This window comes from Cervus canadensis, chromosome 8 (genome assembly GCF_019320065.1).
Source record: "Cervus canadensis isolate Bull #8, Minnesota chromosome 8, ASM1932006v1, whole genome shotgun sequence".
NCBI classification, from domain to species: Eukaryota; Metazoa; Chordata; class Mammalia; order Artiodactyla; family Cervidae; genus Cervus; species Cervus canadensis.
The window spans coordinates 64,523,445-64,538,221 of NC_057393.1; the positions used below are offsets into that span (position 1 = coordinate 64,523,445).

General features: G+C 35.3%; 1 protein-coding gene across 3 annotated transcripts in view; it reads left to right on the top strand.

Moving 5' to 3' along the window:
- The window catches only part of P4HA1 (prolyl 4-hydroxylase subunit alpha 1), a 97,624-nt gene that overhangs the window by 69,734 nt on the left and 13,113 nt on the right, over nucleotides 1-14,777 (top strand). For all 3 annotated transcript variants that reach the window (XM_043476620.1, XM_043476619.1, XM_043476618.1), the window contains one exon: nucleotides 9,633-9,732. In XM_043476620.1, the coding sequence (XP_043332555.1) occupies nucleotides 9,633-9,732 (100 nt within the window). The remainder of the gene's footprint in view (nucleotides 1-9,632; nucleotides 9,733-14,777) is intronic.

Consider the following 14,777-nt stretch of genomic DNA (forward strand, 5'->3'; position numbering starts at 1 on the left):
TAATTTTTAATAAAAGATCACTATGAAACTTGTAACTATATATAACTTAATAGAAGCTCACAAAATAAATGATGTTATTTCAACAGAACTCTTTTTCCATGTACTTATTTGTATAAATAAAGTTTCTCAGCTCTCATGAAAATAGAAGTGTCATTGAGCTGAATTCTGTCTCATTGTAGCAACAAGTAATATTTATTCACATATAATACTTAATTGAAAATAAACTAAGCTTCATCTCCTTAGGAATATTTTAATATATTTTCGTTTTTTACATTTGATGATGATTGTTTAGATCTTTAGATGTTATGCTCTTTAGATTGCTGTTGTTCAGTCGCTAAGTCATGTCCGACTCTCTGGAACCCCATGGACTGCAGCATGTCAGGCCTCCCTGCTCTTCAGTATCTCCCAGAGTTTGCTCAAATTCATGTCCATTGAGTCAGTGGTGCTATCTCACCATCTCATCCTCTGCCATCTCCTTTTCTTCTTGCCCTCAAATCTTTCCCAGCATCAGGGGCTTTTCCAGTGAATTGGCTCTTCACATTAGGTGGCCAGAGTGTTGGAGCTTCAGCTTCCAATGAATATTCAGGGTTGATTTCCTTTAGGATTGATTGATTTGACTTCATTGCTGTCCAAGGGACTCTCAAGAATCTTCTCCAGCACCACAATTCAAAAGCATTGTAATAACCCATTCTAGGAGACATTTTTTTTTTTTTAAACAGTTAAGCCTTTATGTTACAAGAAATTATTTTTTTTATCAGTTTACATAAATATTTTGTTGTGGAGAAGTATAATGTGATGAATAAGACTTTTAGTCATAAAAATACATCCCTCTTGGAGAGGGCTTCTCAGCCTCAGCACTGTTGACATTTTGGATCAGATGATTGTTGTTTGTTGACTGACCTGAGGCTTGTAGGATATTTAGCAGCATCACTAGTGCCCGCTGAGCGCCAGCACCCTTCTGTCACCAGTTGTGACAATCAAAAATGTCTTCAGACATTGTCACATGTCTCCTGGTAGGCAAAATTTCCACCACCATCCCTGGGAATTCTGCCTCTCTATCCTTGTTAAGAACCACTGTTTTAAGATAGGAATGGAATGAAAATGCAAGTTCAAGGAAAAAAAGGGAAGACTGATGTAAAATTTTCAAGCATTTAAAAAATGCTTCATTCATGTATTTTCTTAAGTGGATGATGATGGGCATAAAATCATGGTATTTAGAGTCCACTGGATACATAAAAAAATAATCATTTTTCAGAAATTACCACTGTTTTCAGTATGACAGAATTAAATTTTTTGAAACTCTTGGGATGAAAAATTTCATTTGTCAGCTAAAAATTGTGCAAAGGAGTACATAGATTTTAACAACTAATTTAGGAGGCAAACAAAAAATAGCATTGCTCTGTAAGTCATAGCAAAAGTACTATAAAGACTATACAGAATGCATTGATTTGTTTTCTTAATTACTTTTTTAAGGCAAAGCTTTATGTTCTTTATGTATTAACCTTCAGCATCCCCACATACATATTCTGGTATACTGTCTGTCCTATACCACTAGCTATTCCCTTACCCCAATCACATTCCTATAATGTGGTTTTGATGTTTGTTAATACTAATACAAGGTAAGGATTTGCAATAATTAATTTGGATAAACATGTTAAACCATGATTATAATGCTTCTGTGCATTGTATAATAATTAACCCTCATTTGAAGTTAAGTACACTAATTTTCCATTTATAGAACCTTTTCATGTCTAAAAAGAGAGCTCATCTATTTTTTAAAAAATATAAATCCATTATATATTTTATTAGAGATTATTACATGGTTTTAGGCTTTTTTTTTAAGTGTCATAAAGCTAGTAAGTATCTAAATTCTCCAGATTTGGATGTTTTTAGGAAGCACTTAAAACAAAATTTTATGAACTTAGTGTTTTCGAAGTCATTTTTGGAAATTTTCTATATATACAATGGACTTTTTGACAAAATATTCAGCCCACAGAGTCACTGGACTCTTACCAAAAGTCAAATTACTCTTGGAAAGGTGATCCAAACCTTTTTTTCCCGTCTTTGGAGCTAAATATTTCTAAACATTCTGAGCTTATTTTTGAAAATATTATAATGTCATAGCTCTGGATTTTTGAGAAAGGTATAGCCATACTTTATATTATATTTAACAACAGAAGATACTTAGCCAGTAACATTAGACACATTGAAAGAGTGAATAACACCACAGTAAATTCATGCAGACTTGGCAACGTATGCAGCGTGAGTGTGTGTTTGTGTTCAAAACAACCTAGTAAAAAAAGAATTCCATAGCACAGTGGTTTTCATTTTTACTCTAAAGGAAAAATTTTCATCAGCCCTTTAAAAAATAAAATCTTTAAAGTGAGAGAGAGGTCTTAATAGTCAAGGAAGGAATTTGCTCCTTGAAATGTCCAGTACATTTCATATTTTAACAAATAAAAAGCTTTTACTATTTTGAAAATTTAATATCTATTGAGAGATTTTCTACCCATCACTGTAAATCTGAAATTTGGAGATTTCACAAGTGAAATAAGTGAGTGTTTTATGTTTCCTTCATATTTTATACCTCTGAAGAAGGCATCTCCAAAGCAAAATAGCAGAAAGAGTTTGTGTGTACTGATGTCAGTTAAAGAGGTCCCTTTTTCTCTGGGAACATCTGTATTTTGAAAGAGTCAGAAGGGAATTTCAAATATCTGTATTCTGAGACATTTCTAAATGATTGCATCATCATCTGTGGAAGTGAAAATATGTTCATGTTCTAGCAAATAGAATTTTCTTTGGGCAGAGTACGTGTGGAAATCCACTACTGTTTAAAAAACAAAATATTTCCTTTATTGACTACATGTGAACTTTTGGCAAATCATTTTTTGTCTTTCCAGTGTATATATATATATATATATATATATATATATAAAAAAACACCCTAAAGTTTTACTGTGTGTGTGTGTACTCAGCTGTGTCTGACTCTTTGCAACTTCGTAGACTGTAGCCTCCAGGCTCCTCTCTCCATGAAATTTTCCAGGCAAGAATACTGGAATGGGTTGCCATTTCCTTCTCCAGGGGATCTTCCCAACTCAGGGATTGAACCTGTGTCTCCTGCATTGGCAGGCAAATTTCCCACCGCTCCACCTCAGCTTGTTACTGGAGAAGCTAATAGTTTGGCTAAATCAAAGTAATGGAATTTTAGTTTTTGAGAGGTAATCATTCAGTTATAGGTGGTGCAGTGATAAAAGAATCTATTTGTCAATGAAGGAGATACAAGAGACGCAGGTTTGATCCCTGGGTCAGGAAGATCCCCTGGAGAAGGAAATGGCAACCCACTCCAGTATTCTTGCCTAGAAAATTTCATGGGTAGAGGAGCCTGGTGAGCTACAGTCCGTGGGGTCACAAAGAGTTGGACACAGTTGAGTGACTGAGCACACATACGCCCATACACATTCAGTTGTCTACTCAGAGAAGGCAGTTATATGAGTTCATAAGTCCAGTTAAAGTAATATATGCAAATAAACAGTTTATTGAGTGTGGTATTCTTTAATTCTGGTGGAATCTATCACTTCTTGGAAGTGATTTCATTTTTTACTTTGAAATACAGATTTCTTATAATATGATATCTTATTATGCTTAAGATTTAATTTACCCCATGTTAAAAAGGAGCAAATGGAGTGTAAAAATGTATTAATATTTTTACAGTTTAGAGGCTAATGCAGATAGCCTTGAGTGATACCATTTTTTTTTTTTTAATTGGCATAGCTTGTAACAACAACATCCCCTTCTATTGGCTAGAACAGTCGTTCTCAGATTGAGATAACTGAAATGGATAGATCTAGATAGATCTATAGTGTTTTTGTATAACTGTCCCACTGAGAACCAAAGGGACTAGATAAATTCCAAGTCTAGATGATTAGCCTTTCTTTGTTAATTGTGAAGCACATAGGGAAGAGTTATTGAAAGTTTTGCCCTCTGTAACTTTGGGCCCTGAATTATATTTTGCCTTTGCTAAAAAATCACATAGTGGCATGCAGATTACATTAATCATGTTTTCTTTTGGCAGTTTTGTAACAATCTTAACCTTCCCTTGTGTCTCAGCGGGTAAAGAATCTGCCTACAGTGCAGGAGACCTGAGTTTGATCCCTGGGTTGGGAAGATCACCTGGGGAAGAGAAAGGCTACCCGCTCCAGTATTCTGGCCTGGAGAATTAATTCCACGAACTGTACAGTCCTTGGGGTTGCAAAGAGTTGGACATGACTGAGTGACTTTCACTTAAAAACCTCCAGAGTGGTGGTGTCTGTTTACTTGAGCATGTGTTCCTTAGTATTAGAAATATAGTCATGCAACGTCAGACTGTTTCTTCTTACTTAAATAAAGCATTCCAGTGATATTTTTTAAACTATATATTAAAAGGATAATGAACTTTTTTACAGCAGAAACTCTTTAGAAATGAAAAAATGTTAATGTTACTCTGCATGTACAACTTAACTCTCAGTTCCTGTCATTAAGACCAAAAGAAATATATTTTGGGTTATCTAATTATTAATGAAAAAAGAAGACACATAAACAGAGTTCTGTTTTTCTCCTAGTGCTGAACTATTTTTTGTGGAAAAAACACTGTATAACTTAGTTGACATTTTCAATTATAATTGTACAAAAGATAAAGAATGTTCTTCAAATGATTTTTTTCCAGGTTACAGTAAATGCTATAATTTTACATTCTAACTCAGTTAAAGCACTGAATACTAGAAGAATGTTGATACCGGATTTATTTAATTTAATGTAGGAGTAAGACTTCTAGATCCTAAAGAACAGTTAACATATTACAGTATCATTGTCTTGTCATTTTTAGTAGCATTAAAACAACTCAGCTAATTTAAACTATCCAATAAGTCTACAATAATACTCCTGAAGACAGATTAGCAGTATTGCTTTTAAGGATGGGATGAGTAAAATGTTTTAAATGTGTTCTCCAGCCTAGGAGAATCTTACTATATTTTGGAGAGGTTTCATATAAAAGTCAAATTAAGTGAAATAACCTCCTATGTAGAACTCATTTTCCTCTGCAGTGACTATAGCAGTTTCTTTTAAAGCTGTGGTTATCAGTGACTATCTCTCATCTGAGGCTTAATTTCTAAACCTTCTATTAAGATAGTTTATGATATAGCGAGAAGTGCAAATTAAAACTTTTTAAAAATGTAAACAATTAAAATATTTTTGCCTCTAAGATTGGCAAAGATTAAAAAGATTGATACTGTCAAGGATTTTATGAAATGGGCACTCATAAACTGTTGACAGAAGTATAAGTCACAAATACTTTTGGAAGGCAATTTGATATCATTTATCAAAATGTAGAACTCATGTAGTATTTCCACATCTAGGAAATTATCCTACAGAGATATTTGCAGAAGTATGCAAAATGTATACAGAAATTTGTTACAATATTGTTTGTAATAGAGAAAAATTAGAAACAGACTTTTTAAACCAGTGCTTTATTGACCTTTGTGGTCATCTTGGAATTAAAGATATTTTAATATTAAAAATAAAAAACAGTAATTAAAAAGTGACGAATTGAAATGTAAAGTGGTATAGTTGCTGTGGAAAACAGGCTGGCAGTTCATCACAAAGTCGAACATGGGATTATGATATGATCTAGAAATTCCACTTCTAGGTATATATCCCCCCAAATTGAAAAGAGGTCTCGAACTGATTACTTGTACATCCATGTTCATAACAGCCTTATTCATGATAGTCAACAGGTAGAGGCAACCCAAATATCAATTAGTGGATGAATGGATAAATAAAATGTGGTATAAACAAATTATGGACTATATTCAACCTTTAAAAGGATTGAAATTCTGATACATGCTGTAACATGGATGAACCTTGAGGATATTTACTAAGTGAATAAGCCAGGCACAAAAGAACAAATATGGTATGATTCCACTTATAGGAGGTATCTAGAATAGGCAAATTCATACAGACAAAAAGTGGACTAGAGGTTACCCAGGACTGGGAGAAGAAGGAAATGGCAAATTGTTGTTTCAGAGTACACAGAATTTCAGTGTGGGATGGAGAAAAAGTTTTGGAAATAGAGAGTTGGTGATGCTTGTGCAACTTTGTGAATGTATTTAACACCCCTGAATTGCACTCTTAAAAATGGTTAAAATGGTTAATTTTATGTTGTATATTTTTTACCACAGTAATTTTAAAAAATGAGGTAGCATTATGTGTATTAACTAGGAAATGTCAGAAGTATTTTTAGGGAGAAAAAAGTATATGTGTATATTAAGGTGAAAGGTTGAAGGGTGGATTTTTTTTTTTTTAATTCTCTCAGTAAGTTTGTTTACACACAGGGAAAAGCTATTGAGAGGATATATATCTTTTGTTAATAGTGTTTTGAGACTAGGAAAGGGACTTCATGTACTTTTATACTCTTTGAAATTTTTATAATAAGTATTTCTTTTAAAAATAGCTTTATTGAGGGACTTGCCTCGCAGTCCAGTGGTTAAGACTTCGAGCTCCAATGCAGGGGGCATGGGTTCAGCCCCTGGTTGGAAAACTAAGATCCTGCAAGCTGCTTGGTGTGGCCAAAAAAAGCTTTATTGAACTATATACCATACAGTTCACCCATTTGAAGTGTATAAGTCAGTGGTTATTAGGATAGTTAGAGAATTGTGCCTCCATCACCACAATTAATTTTAGAACATTTTCATTACCCCAAAGAGAAGTTTTACACTCCTCAGCCATAGCTACCCAATCCTTAATCCCCTACCTGCCCCAGCCCTGGGCAACCACTAATCTACTTTCTGTTTTTAATGGATTTGTCTATCCTGAATATTTTGTGTACATGGAATCATGTACGTGACCTTTTAGTGTCTGGCTTCTTTTGCTTAGCATGTTTTCAGGGTATGGTTGAGCAATATTCTTTTGTATAGATACACCACATTTTATCTATCTTTTGAGTTATTTCTACTTTTTGACTATTATGAATAATGCTGTTCTGAAATTCATGTCTTTTGAAATACAGTTTATTTTGATGATGTCCTGTTTGTTTTTGTTGTTGTTGTTTCTACTTTTGATGTCATAGCTAAAGCAATGACTAATCTAAGGTCACAGAGATATATATCGTGTTTTTTTCCAAAAAGTTTTTTAATTTTAGCTCTTATATTTAGATCTTTAATCCCTTCTGAGTTAATTTTTTTATTATAATGTGAATGAGGTAGGGGGTTCATCTTCTTTCTTTTGCACATGGTTATCCTGTGTCCCAGAACCATTTGTTGAATATAACAAGCATTTGTGATAGTCTTGCTAAATAAACAAGCATATTATAATGTTGAATATAACAAGCTTTTATAATTTTAAAACTATACAGTGAAAGATTAGACTGATAATTTCCTAAAATGGTAAAAGTGAAGGTGTTCTTGATAATAGGAGACTTCAGGCTAAAGAGTTAGTAAGCAAGGAGTACCTGGAGAATGCATGAGTGAGGAGGAGAGTTTCAAGAGGGATGAACATTGTGAAATGTTACTAAAAGAGCAAATAACTGTGAGAAAAATCAGAAAATCTTGTTAGATTTAATAACAGTAGGATTATGGGTGATATTAGCAAGAGTGGTTTCCATGGAGTGATAGAGATTAAAGCTAGATTGGAATGGATTGAGAAGTGAGGAGTCTCTGAAAAGGTTGACTTGAAGAGGGAGGAGAAAGAAGTTGGTAGCTGGAGAGAGAATTGAGGGAAAGAATTTGAAGTTTTTGCTTATTTGTTTAATGGGAGAGTCTTAAGCCCTGTTAAAAGCTGTGGGAGGAATTATTGAGAATGGATGTTGATTATGTAAGAGAGAGAAGGGCTAATCAGTGATTCATGATTCCTGAAATGGCAGGAGATAATAGAATCTAAGGCAGAGGATTGGCCTCAGATAATGGAGAGAAATCTCCTCTTGGAACTGGAATGAACTAGAGTGAACTGTGTATCAGGAATAGATTGTATGGTTTCTGTTTTGTCTTCTAAGTAGGAGATATGTTGTCCACTGAGTGAAGGAGTCATGGGTGGGCTGGCGTTCAGAATAAAGGAGAGTGTAAGGCCCACTTAGAGTTAGTGTTCATGAATTTTTAGTGGAATGTATTTGCCTTATTTCGTTATTTTCTCCAGTAGAATTTGGTAATACAGGTATAAGCTTGGAGAAAAGAAATTCATTCAGGAATGTCTTTTTGCCAGAGAGTTGAATTTAGGCTTTTATCAAGAATGCTGTTGAAGGACTTCCCTGGTGGTCCAGTGGTTAGGACACCACGCTTCCATTGCAGGTGGCATGGGTTCAATCCCTGTTTGGGAAACTAAGATCTTGCAGCCATGGCACTACTAAAAAAATTGCTGATGCTGTAGAAATGATGGACCATAGCTTGATGAGAGAAGTGAAGAAAGAAAAAGTCTATTAGACTGGGAAAAAGCATACATAAAGGAGAGAGTTGAATTTTGCAGTACCATTTTATGGACCTATAGTTTCCATACCATAAAATTCATCCTTTAAAGTATACGGTTCAGTGGTTTTCAGTCTTCTTAGCTGTGCAGTCATCACCATTATCTAATTCCAGAACATTTTCGCCACCAAAAGGAAATCCTGTACCCATTAGCCACCATTCCTTAATTCCCCCTTCCCCTGGCAACCACTAATCTACTGTCTCTATCGATTTACCTGGACATTTCATGTAAATAGAATCATAATGGGTGACCTTTTGTATCTGATTTATCTTTAGCATAATGGTTTCAAGGTTCATCCATGTTGTGGTATGTATTAGTACTTCCTTTTCATGACACAATAATCCATCTTATGGATATATTACATTTTATGTATCTGTCCATCAGTTGATGGACATTTGGATTATTTCCACTTTTTGGCCATTAACAATGCTACTGTGAACATTTGTGCACAAGTTTTGCTATGAACACACATTTTAATTTCTCTTGGATATACATACCTAGGCATGGAATTACTAGGTCACTGTATGTTTAACAATTTGAGGAACTGCCAAAGTGTTTTCCAGAGAGACTGCACTAGTTTACATTCCTACCAGCAATATATGAGGGTTCTGATTACTTCACATCATCACCAACACTTGTTATTGTCCATCTTTTTGATTATAGCCATCCTACTGTGTGTGTTGGCTATCTTTTAAAAACTTTTATTTATACAATCAGTACATGAATTCTTTTCCTTATAAAATATTAGCATTATATAAATCAAGCTAAAATCCCTAACCTCCACCCTGGCCAGTTTCTATACCTTACCTAAAAGGAACAGTTGTTTTCAGTTTGATGTATATGTATGTTTGATATATATATATATTTTTCAAAATTAACAAGAAATTCTCAGTGTAGAAGTCCTTTCTAGCCTTCCTACATTAACCTACCTGCTTTCATGAAAACTCTGTAATAAATGATATTAATTTTTTCCCTTTCCAACCTCCAGCTGTTGAATGTAACATCCTTTAACATCAGTAAAAATCGTATCAAAGAAACAAATCAACTAAATGCTTACAGATAAAGCCATAATATTATGGCTTTTAAAATGGCCTTTATGTATTGAAACTTAATCAGTAAAACTAATATTTTCTTCATATTTTTAGTGCCTGGCTGTCTGGCTATGAAAACCCTGTGGTGTCGCGAATTAATATGAGAATCCAAGATCTAACAGGACTAGATGTCTCCACAGCAGAGGAATTACAGGTAGGTAATCACATTATTCTTCTACTTCTTCAAAAGATGCTTCACATAGAGAACTCTCCTCAATGTTATGTGGCAGCCTGGATGGGAGGGGAGTTTGGGGGAGAATGGATACATGTATATGCATGGCTGAGTCCCTTTGCTATCCATCTCAAATTATCACAACACTATTAATTGGCTATATTCCAATACAAAATAAAAAGTTAAAGTTTTTTTTTAAAGATGCTTCAGATGAGATTTTTCTGTCACTGTACAGAGAGTATTCAATTTACAATATACTTTGTGACTGTAAAAGTGAATATATAGGCTGAAACCGTGTACACTGATCTTAATAATCAGTGGGAAAACTTAAAATTGTTCTGGGGCCTTTAAAATTTTTTCTCAAAACATTAAAAACTCTTACTGTTGAGTATAAATTTCTAGGGAAATTAAAAATATGTAATACTAATATTTATTAGTACAGTTTTTCATAAATAATTTTTTCTTCCTGTTTTCTATTCATATAACATAGAATTTACCCTGGTTTTAGTATTTACATGGTTGTACAATCATCACCACTATTTTCATCACACCACAAGAAACCCCATTTAAGTAATCACTCTCCATTCCCCTGCTCTAGTGCCCCTGGCAAATGCTTCTCTACCTTCTATCAATTTGCCTATTCTAGATATTTCATATGAATGGAGTAATATAATATGTCGCTTGGTATATTTGGGTTATTTCACTTAACAATGTTTTTAAGCTATATATGTGTTGTAGCATGAATCAGTACTTCATGCTTTTTCGTGTCTGAATAATACTCTCTTGTTGGATATACCACATTTTATTTATCGGTTGAAGAACATTTGTTTCCACTCTTTGGATATTATGACTAATGCTGTGAACATTTGTCTACAAATTTTTGAACAGACAACATTTAAATTCCTCTTGGGTATATATCTACTTAAGGAAGTGTGCTGGGTCATGTGTTATCTTTGATATTTGAGGAGCTGACAAACTGTTTTCCCAAATGGCCACATGATTTTACGATCCCACTGGCAATGTACAAGGGTTCCATTTTTGTCACATCTTTGCCAACACCTGTTCTTGCCTGGTTTTTTAAATTAAGATTATTCTAATATGTTTGAAATGCTATTTCATTATGGTTTTTATTTGCATTTCCCTGGAAAACCACTAGACCATTCAGGTATGACCTAAATCAAATCCCTTATGATTATACAGTGAAAGTGAGAAATAGATTTAAGGGATTAGATCTGATAGACAGAGTGCCTGATGAACTATGGACAGAAGTTCATGACATTGTACAGGAGACAGGGAGGAAGACCATCCCCAAGAAAAAGAAATGCAAAAAAGCAAAATGGCTGTCTGAGGAGGCCTTACAAATAGCTGTGAAAAGAAGAGAAGTGAAAAGCAAAGGAGAAAAGGAAAGATATACCCATTTGAATGCAGAGATCCAAAGACTAGCAAGGAGAGATAAGTAAGCCTTCCTCAATGATCAATGCAAAAAAAGAGAGAAAAACAATAGAATGGGACAGACTAGAGATCTCTTCAAGAAAATTAGAGATACCAAGGGAACATTTCATGCAAAGATGGGCTCAATAAAGGACAGAAATGGTATTGTCCTAACAGAAACAGAGATATTAAGAAGAGGTGGCAAGAATACAAAGAAGAACTGTACAAAAAAGATCTTCATGACCCAGATAATCATGATGGTATGATCACTCACCTAGAGCCAGACATCCTGGAATGTGAAGTCAAGGAAGCATCACTACGAACAAAGCCAGAGGAGGTGATGGAATTCCAGTTGAGCTATTTCAAATCCTAAAAGCTGATGCTGTGAAACTGCTGTACTCAATATGCCAGCAAATTTGGAAAACTCAGCAGTGGCCACAGGACTGGAAAAGGTCAGTTTTCATTCCAATCCCAAAGAAAGGCAATGCCAAAGAATGCTCAAACTACCTCACAATTGCACTCATCTCACACGCTAGTAAAGTATATGTCTCAAATTCTCCAAGCCAGCTTCAGCAATACATGAACCGTGAACGTTTCAGATGTTCAACTGCAGTATCTTTTTAGAAAAGGCAGAGGACCAAGATCAATTTGCTAACATACTGCCTGGTTAATCAAGAAGTCAAGAGAGTTCCAGAAAAACATCTATTTCTGCTTTATTGACTATGCCAAGCCTTTGACTGTGTGGATCACAATAAACTGTGGAAAATTCTGAAAGAGATGGGAATACCAGACCACCTGACCTGCCTCTTGAGAAATCTGTATGCAGGTCAGAAGCAACAGTTAGAACAGGACATGGAACAACAGACTGGTTCCAAAGAGGAAAAGGAGTACATCAAGCGAAGATATTGTCCGACCCTGATATTTAATCTTTCATGCAAGTACATCATGAGTAACTCTGGGAACTGAAAGAATCACAGAAGCTGAATTCAAGATTGTTGGGGAATATCAATAACCTCAGATATGGCAGATGATACACCCTTGAAGGCAAGTGGAAGAAGAATCTAAAGAGTGAGAAAAGTTGGCTTAAAGCCTCAACAATTCAGAAATAGGCTACAAGATTCATGGCATCTGTCCTATTCACCTTCTATGGAGCATACACATTAAGGATGAGGAACAGTTGCGTCTGCGACTTTTTATTTTTGGTGGCCCTCCAAAATCACTGATGGGCATTGCAGACCATGATTAAAAGACGCTTTTACTCCTTGTGATCAGCACAGGCAAGTCTACTCAATGATCCAAGTCCTAGCTTCAGTCCATATTAAATCAGCAGAGACATGCACGTTTACGAACACAAGATCCCATCTAGTCACAAGCTGCTATGAATTTCCAAGTACGTTCATGTCAGGATGTGAGAGTTGCGTAATAGTGAGAAGCCTGAATCAGCACGTCTGAGCCAAGAATTGAATGACTTATCTGGAATCGCTGCCGGTGTCTGGAAGATCAGTATCTCCTATTGAGAGCTTGAGTTCCCTGGATGCTAATATTCGCTTCCCATCAGAGATTCCCAAACCAGTCCTCCTAAAGGAGATCAGTCCTGGGTGTTCATTGGAAGGACTGATGTTGAAGCTGAAACTCCAATACCTTGGCCACCTGATTGGAAGAGCTGACTTATTTGAAAAGACCCTGATGCTTGGAAAGATTGAGGGCAGGAGGAGAAGGGGGCGACAGAGGATGAGATGGTTGGATGGCATCACCGACTCAATGGACATGAGTTTGGGTAAACTCTGGGAGTTGGTGCTGGACAGGGAGGCCTGGCGTGCTGCGGTTCATGGGGTCTCAGAGAGTCAGACACGACTGAGTGACTGAACTGATTGCTAATGATGTTGAGTATCTTTTCATGAGCTTATTAGCTATTTTTATATCTATGAAAAAAATTTGTATTTAAATCCTTTGCCTGTTTTTTTAATGGGGTTATTTGTCTTTTATTGAGTTATATGTGTTGTTCATATGTTCTGAATACTGGACCCATATTAAGTATATGGTTTGCAAATATTTTCTCCCATTCTCTGGGGTGTCTTTTACTTTCTTGATGGTGTCCTTTGGCAAAAATTTTTAATTTCTATGGAGCCTGATATGATTTTTTTGGTTGCTTTTGCTTAAGGTGTCTTAAGAAACCATTGCCTAATCCAAGGACATAAAGATTTACACCTGTGGTTTTTCCTGTAACTTTCATGGTTCTATTTCTTACATTCAGGTCTTTGATCCATCTTGAGTCATTTTTATATATGATGTAATATATAGGCCCAACTTCATTCTTTTCATGTGGTTATATAGGCAATTGTCCCAGCATCATTTGTTGAAAACTAGTCTTTACTATTGAATTGTCTCAGTAATTTAAAATATTAGAAATATTGAGGATTACCGTGTTTTAAATCTTTGTAAGCACTTATCAACAGTAGTTTCCTTTCTTCTCATTGTGAAACTTATGGTACAGAGTGAGCATCTTTTCTCTTTCTTTGTAAATTGTCCTGCTTCTAAGTTTGGTTCAGCTTTTAGTGTTTTTGTTTTTTTAGCTTTTAGTGTTTTATCCTTTTGCTTTTAATGTTGTTAAATATCTCTGAGAGATCTTTTATTGATGATTTTTTTCCAGAGTCACTTCCTCCAAGATATCTTCATTCTTTTCATGATCACTTTCTTTATGTTAATAAGTTTACCGTCAACAAAATTCCTCTGACCTTCACCAGATTCCTCTGACTGCATATCTAGAGTTTCTCAAACAGCAAAAGTTGGAAACATTTTCCTTGTCAGCCTTTTATTCTTCATCTCCATTTTAGTTTGATTTGTGGGGGGATCAGCATGAGTTTTCTTTTTAATATTGAAGTATAATTGATTTACAATGTTGTGTTAGTTTCAGGCATACTGCAAAGTGATTTAGTTACACATATCTTTATATATGTATTCTTTTTCAGATTCTTTTCCCCTGTAGGTTATTACAGAGTATTGAGTAGAGTTCCTTGTGCTATATAGTAAGTCCTTATTAGTTATCTATTTTATATATAGTGGTGTGTGTGTGTGTACACACTGCTCAGTCGTAAATCCCCTAGGCAGATTATTTACCACTGCGCCACCTGGGAAGCCTCATATTAACTAGTATGTGTATGTTAATCCCAGGTTCCTAATTTATCCCTTCCTGCCACCTTTCTGCTTTGGTAACCATGTCTGTTTTGTTTTGTTTTTTTTTTTTCAATTTTGTAGTTTGTATTGGAGTATAGCTGATTAACAATGTTGTGATGGTTTTAGGTGAACAGTGAAGGGACTCAGCTATACATACACATGTATCCATTCTCCCCTAGATGGCACAGTGATAAAGAATCTGCCTGCCTGTGTAGGAGATGTGGGTTCAGTTCCTGGGTTGGGCAGATCCCCTGGAAGAGGAAATGACAACCCATTCCAATATTCTTTCCTGGAAGATTCCATGGACAAAAGAGCCTGGTGGGCTACAGTCCATGGGGTCACAAAGAGTCAGACACAACTAAGTGCGTGCAGACACACACTCTCCCCCAAACTCCCCTCCCATCTTGGTCCTTGTTGGTTAT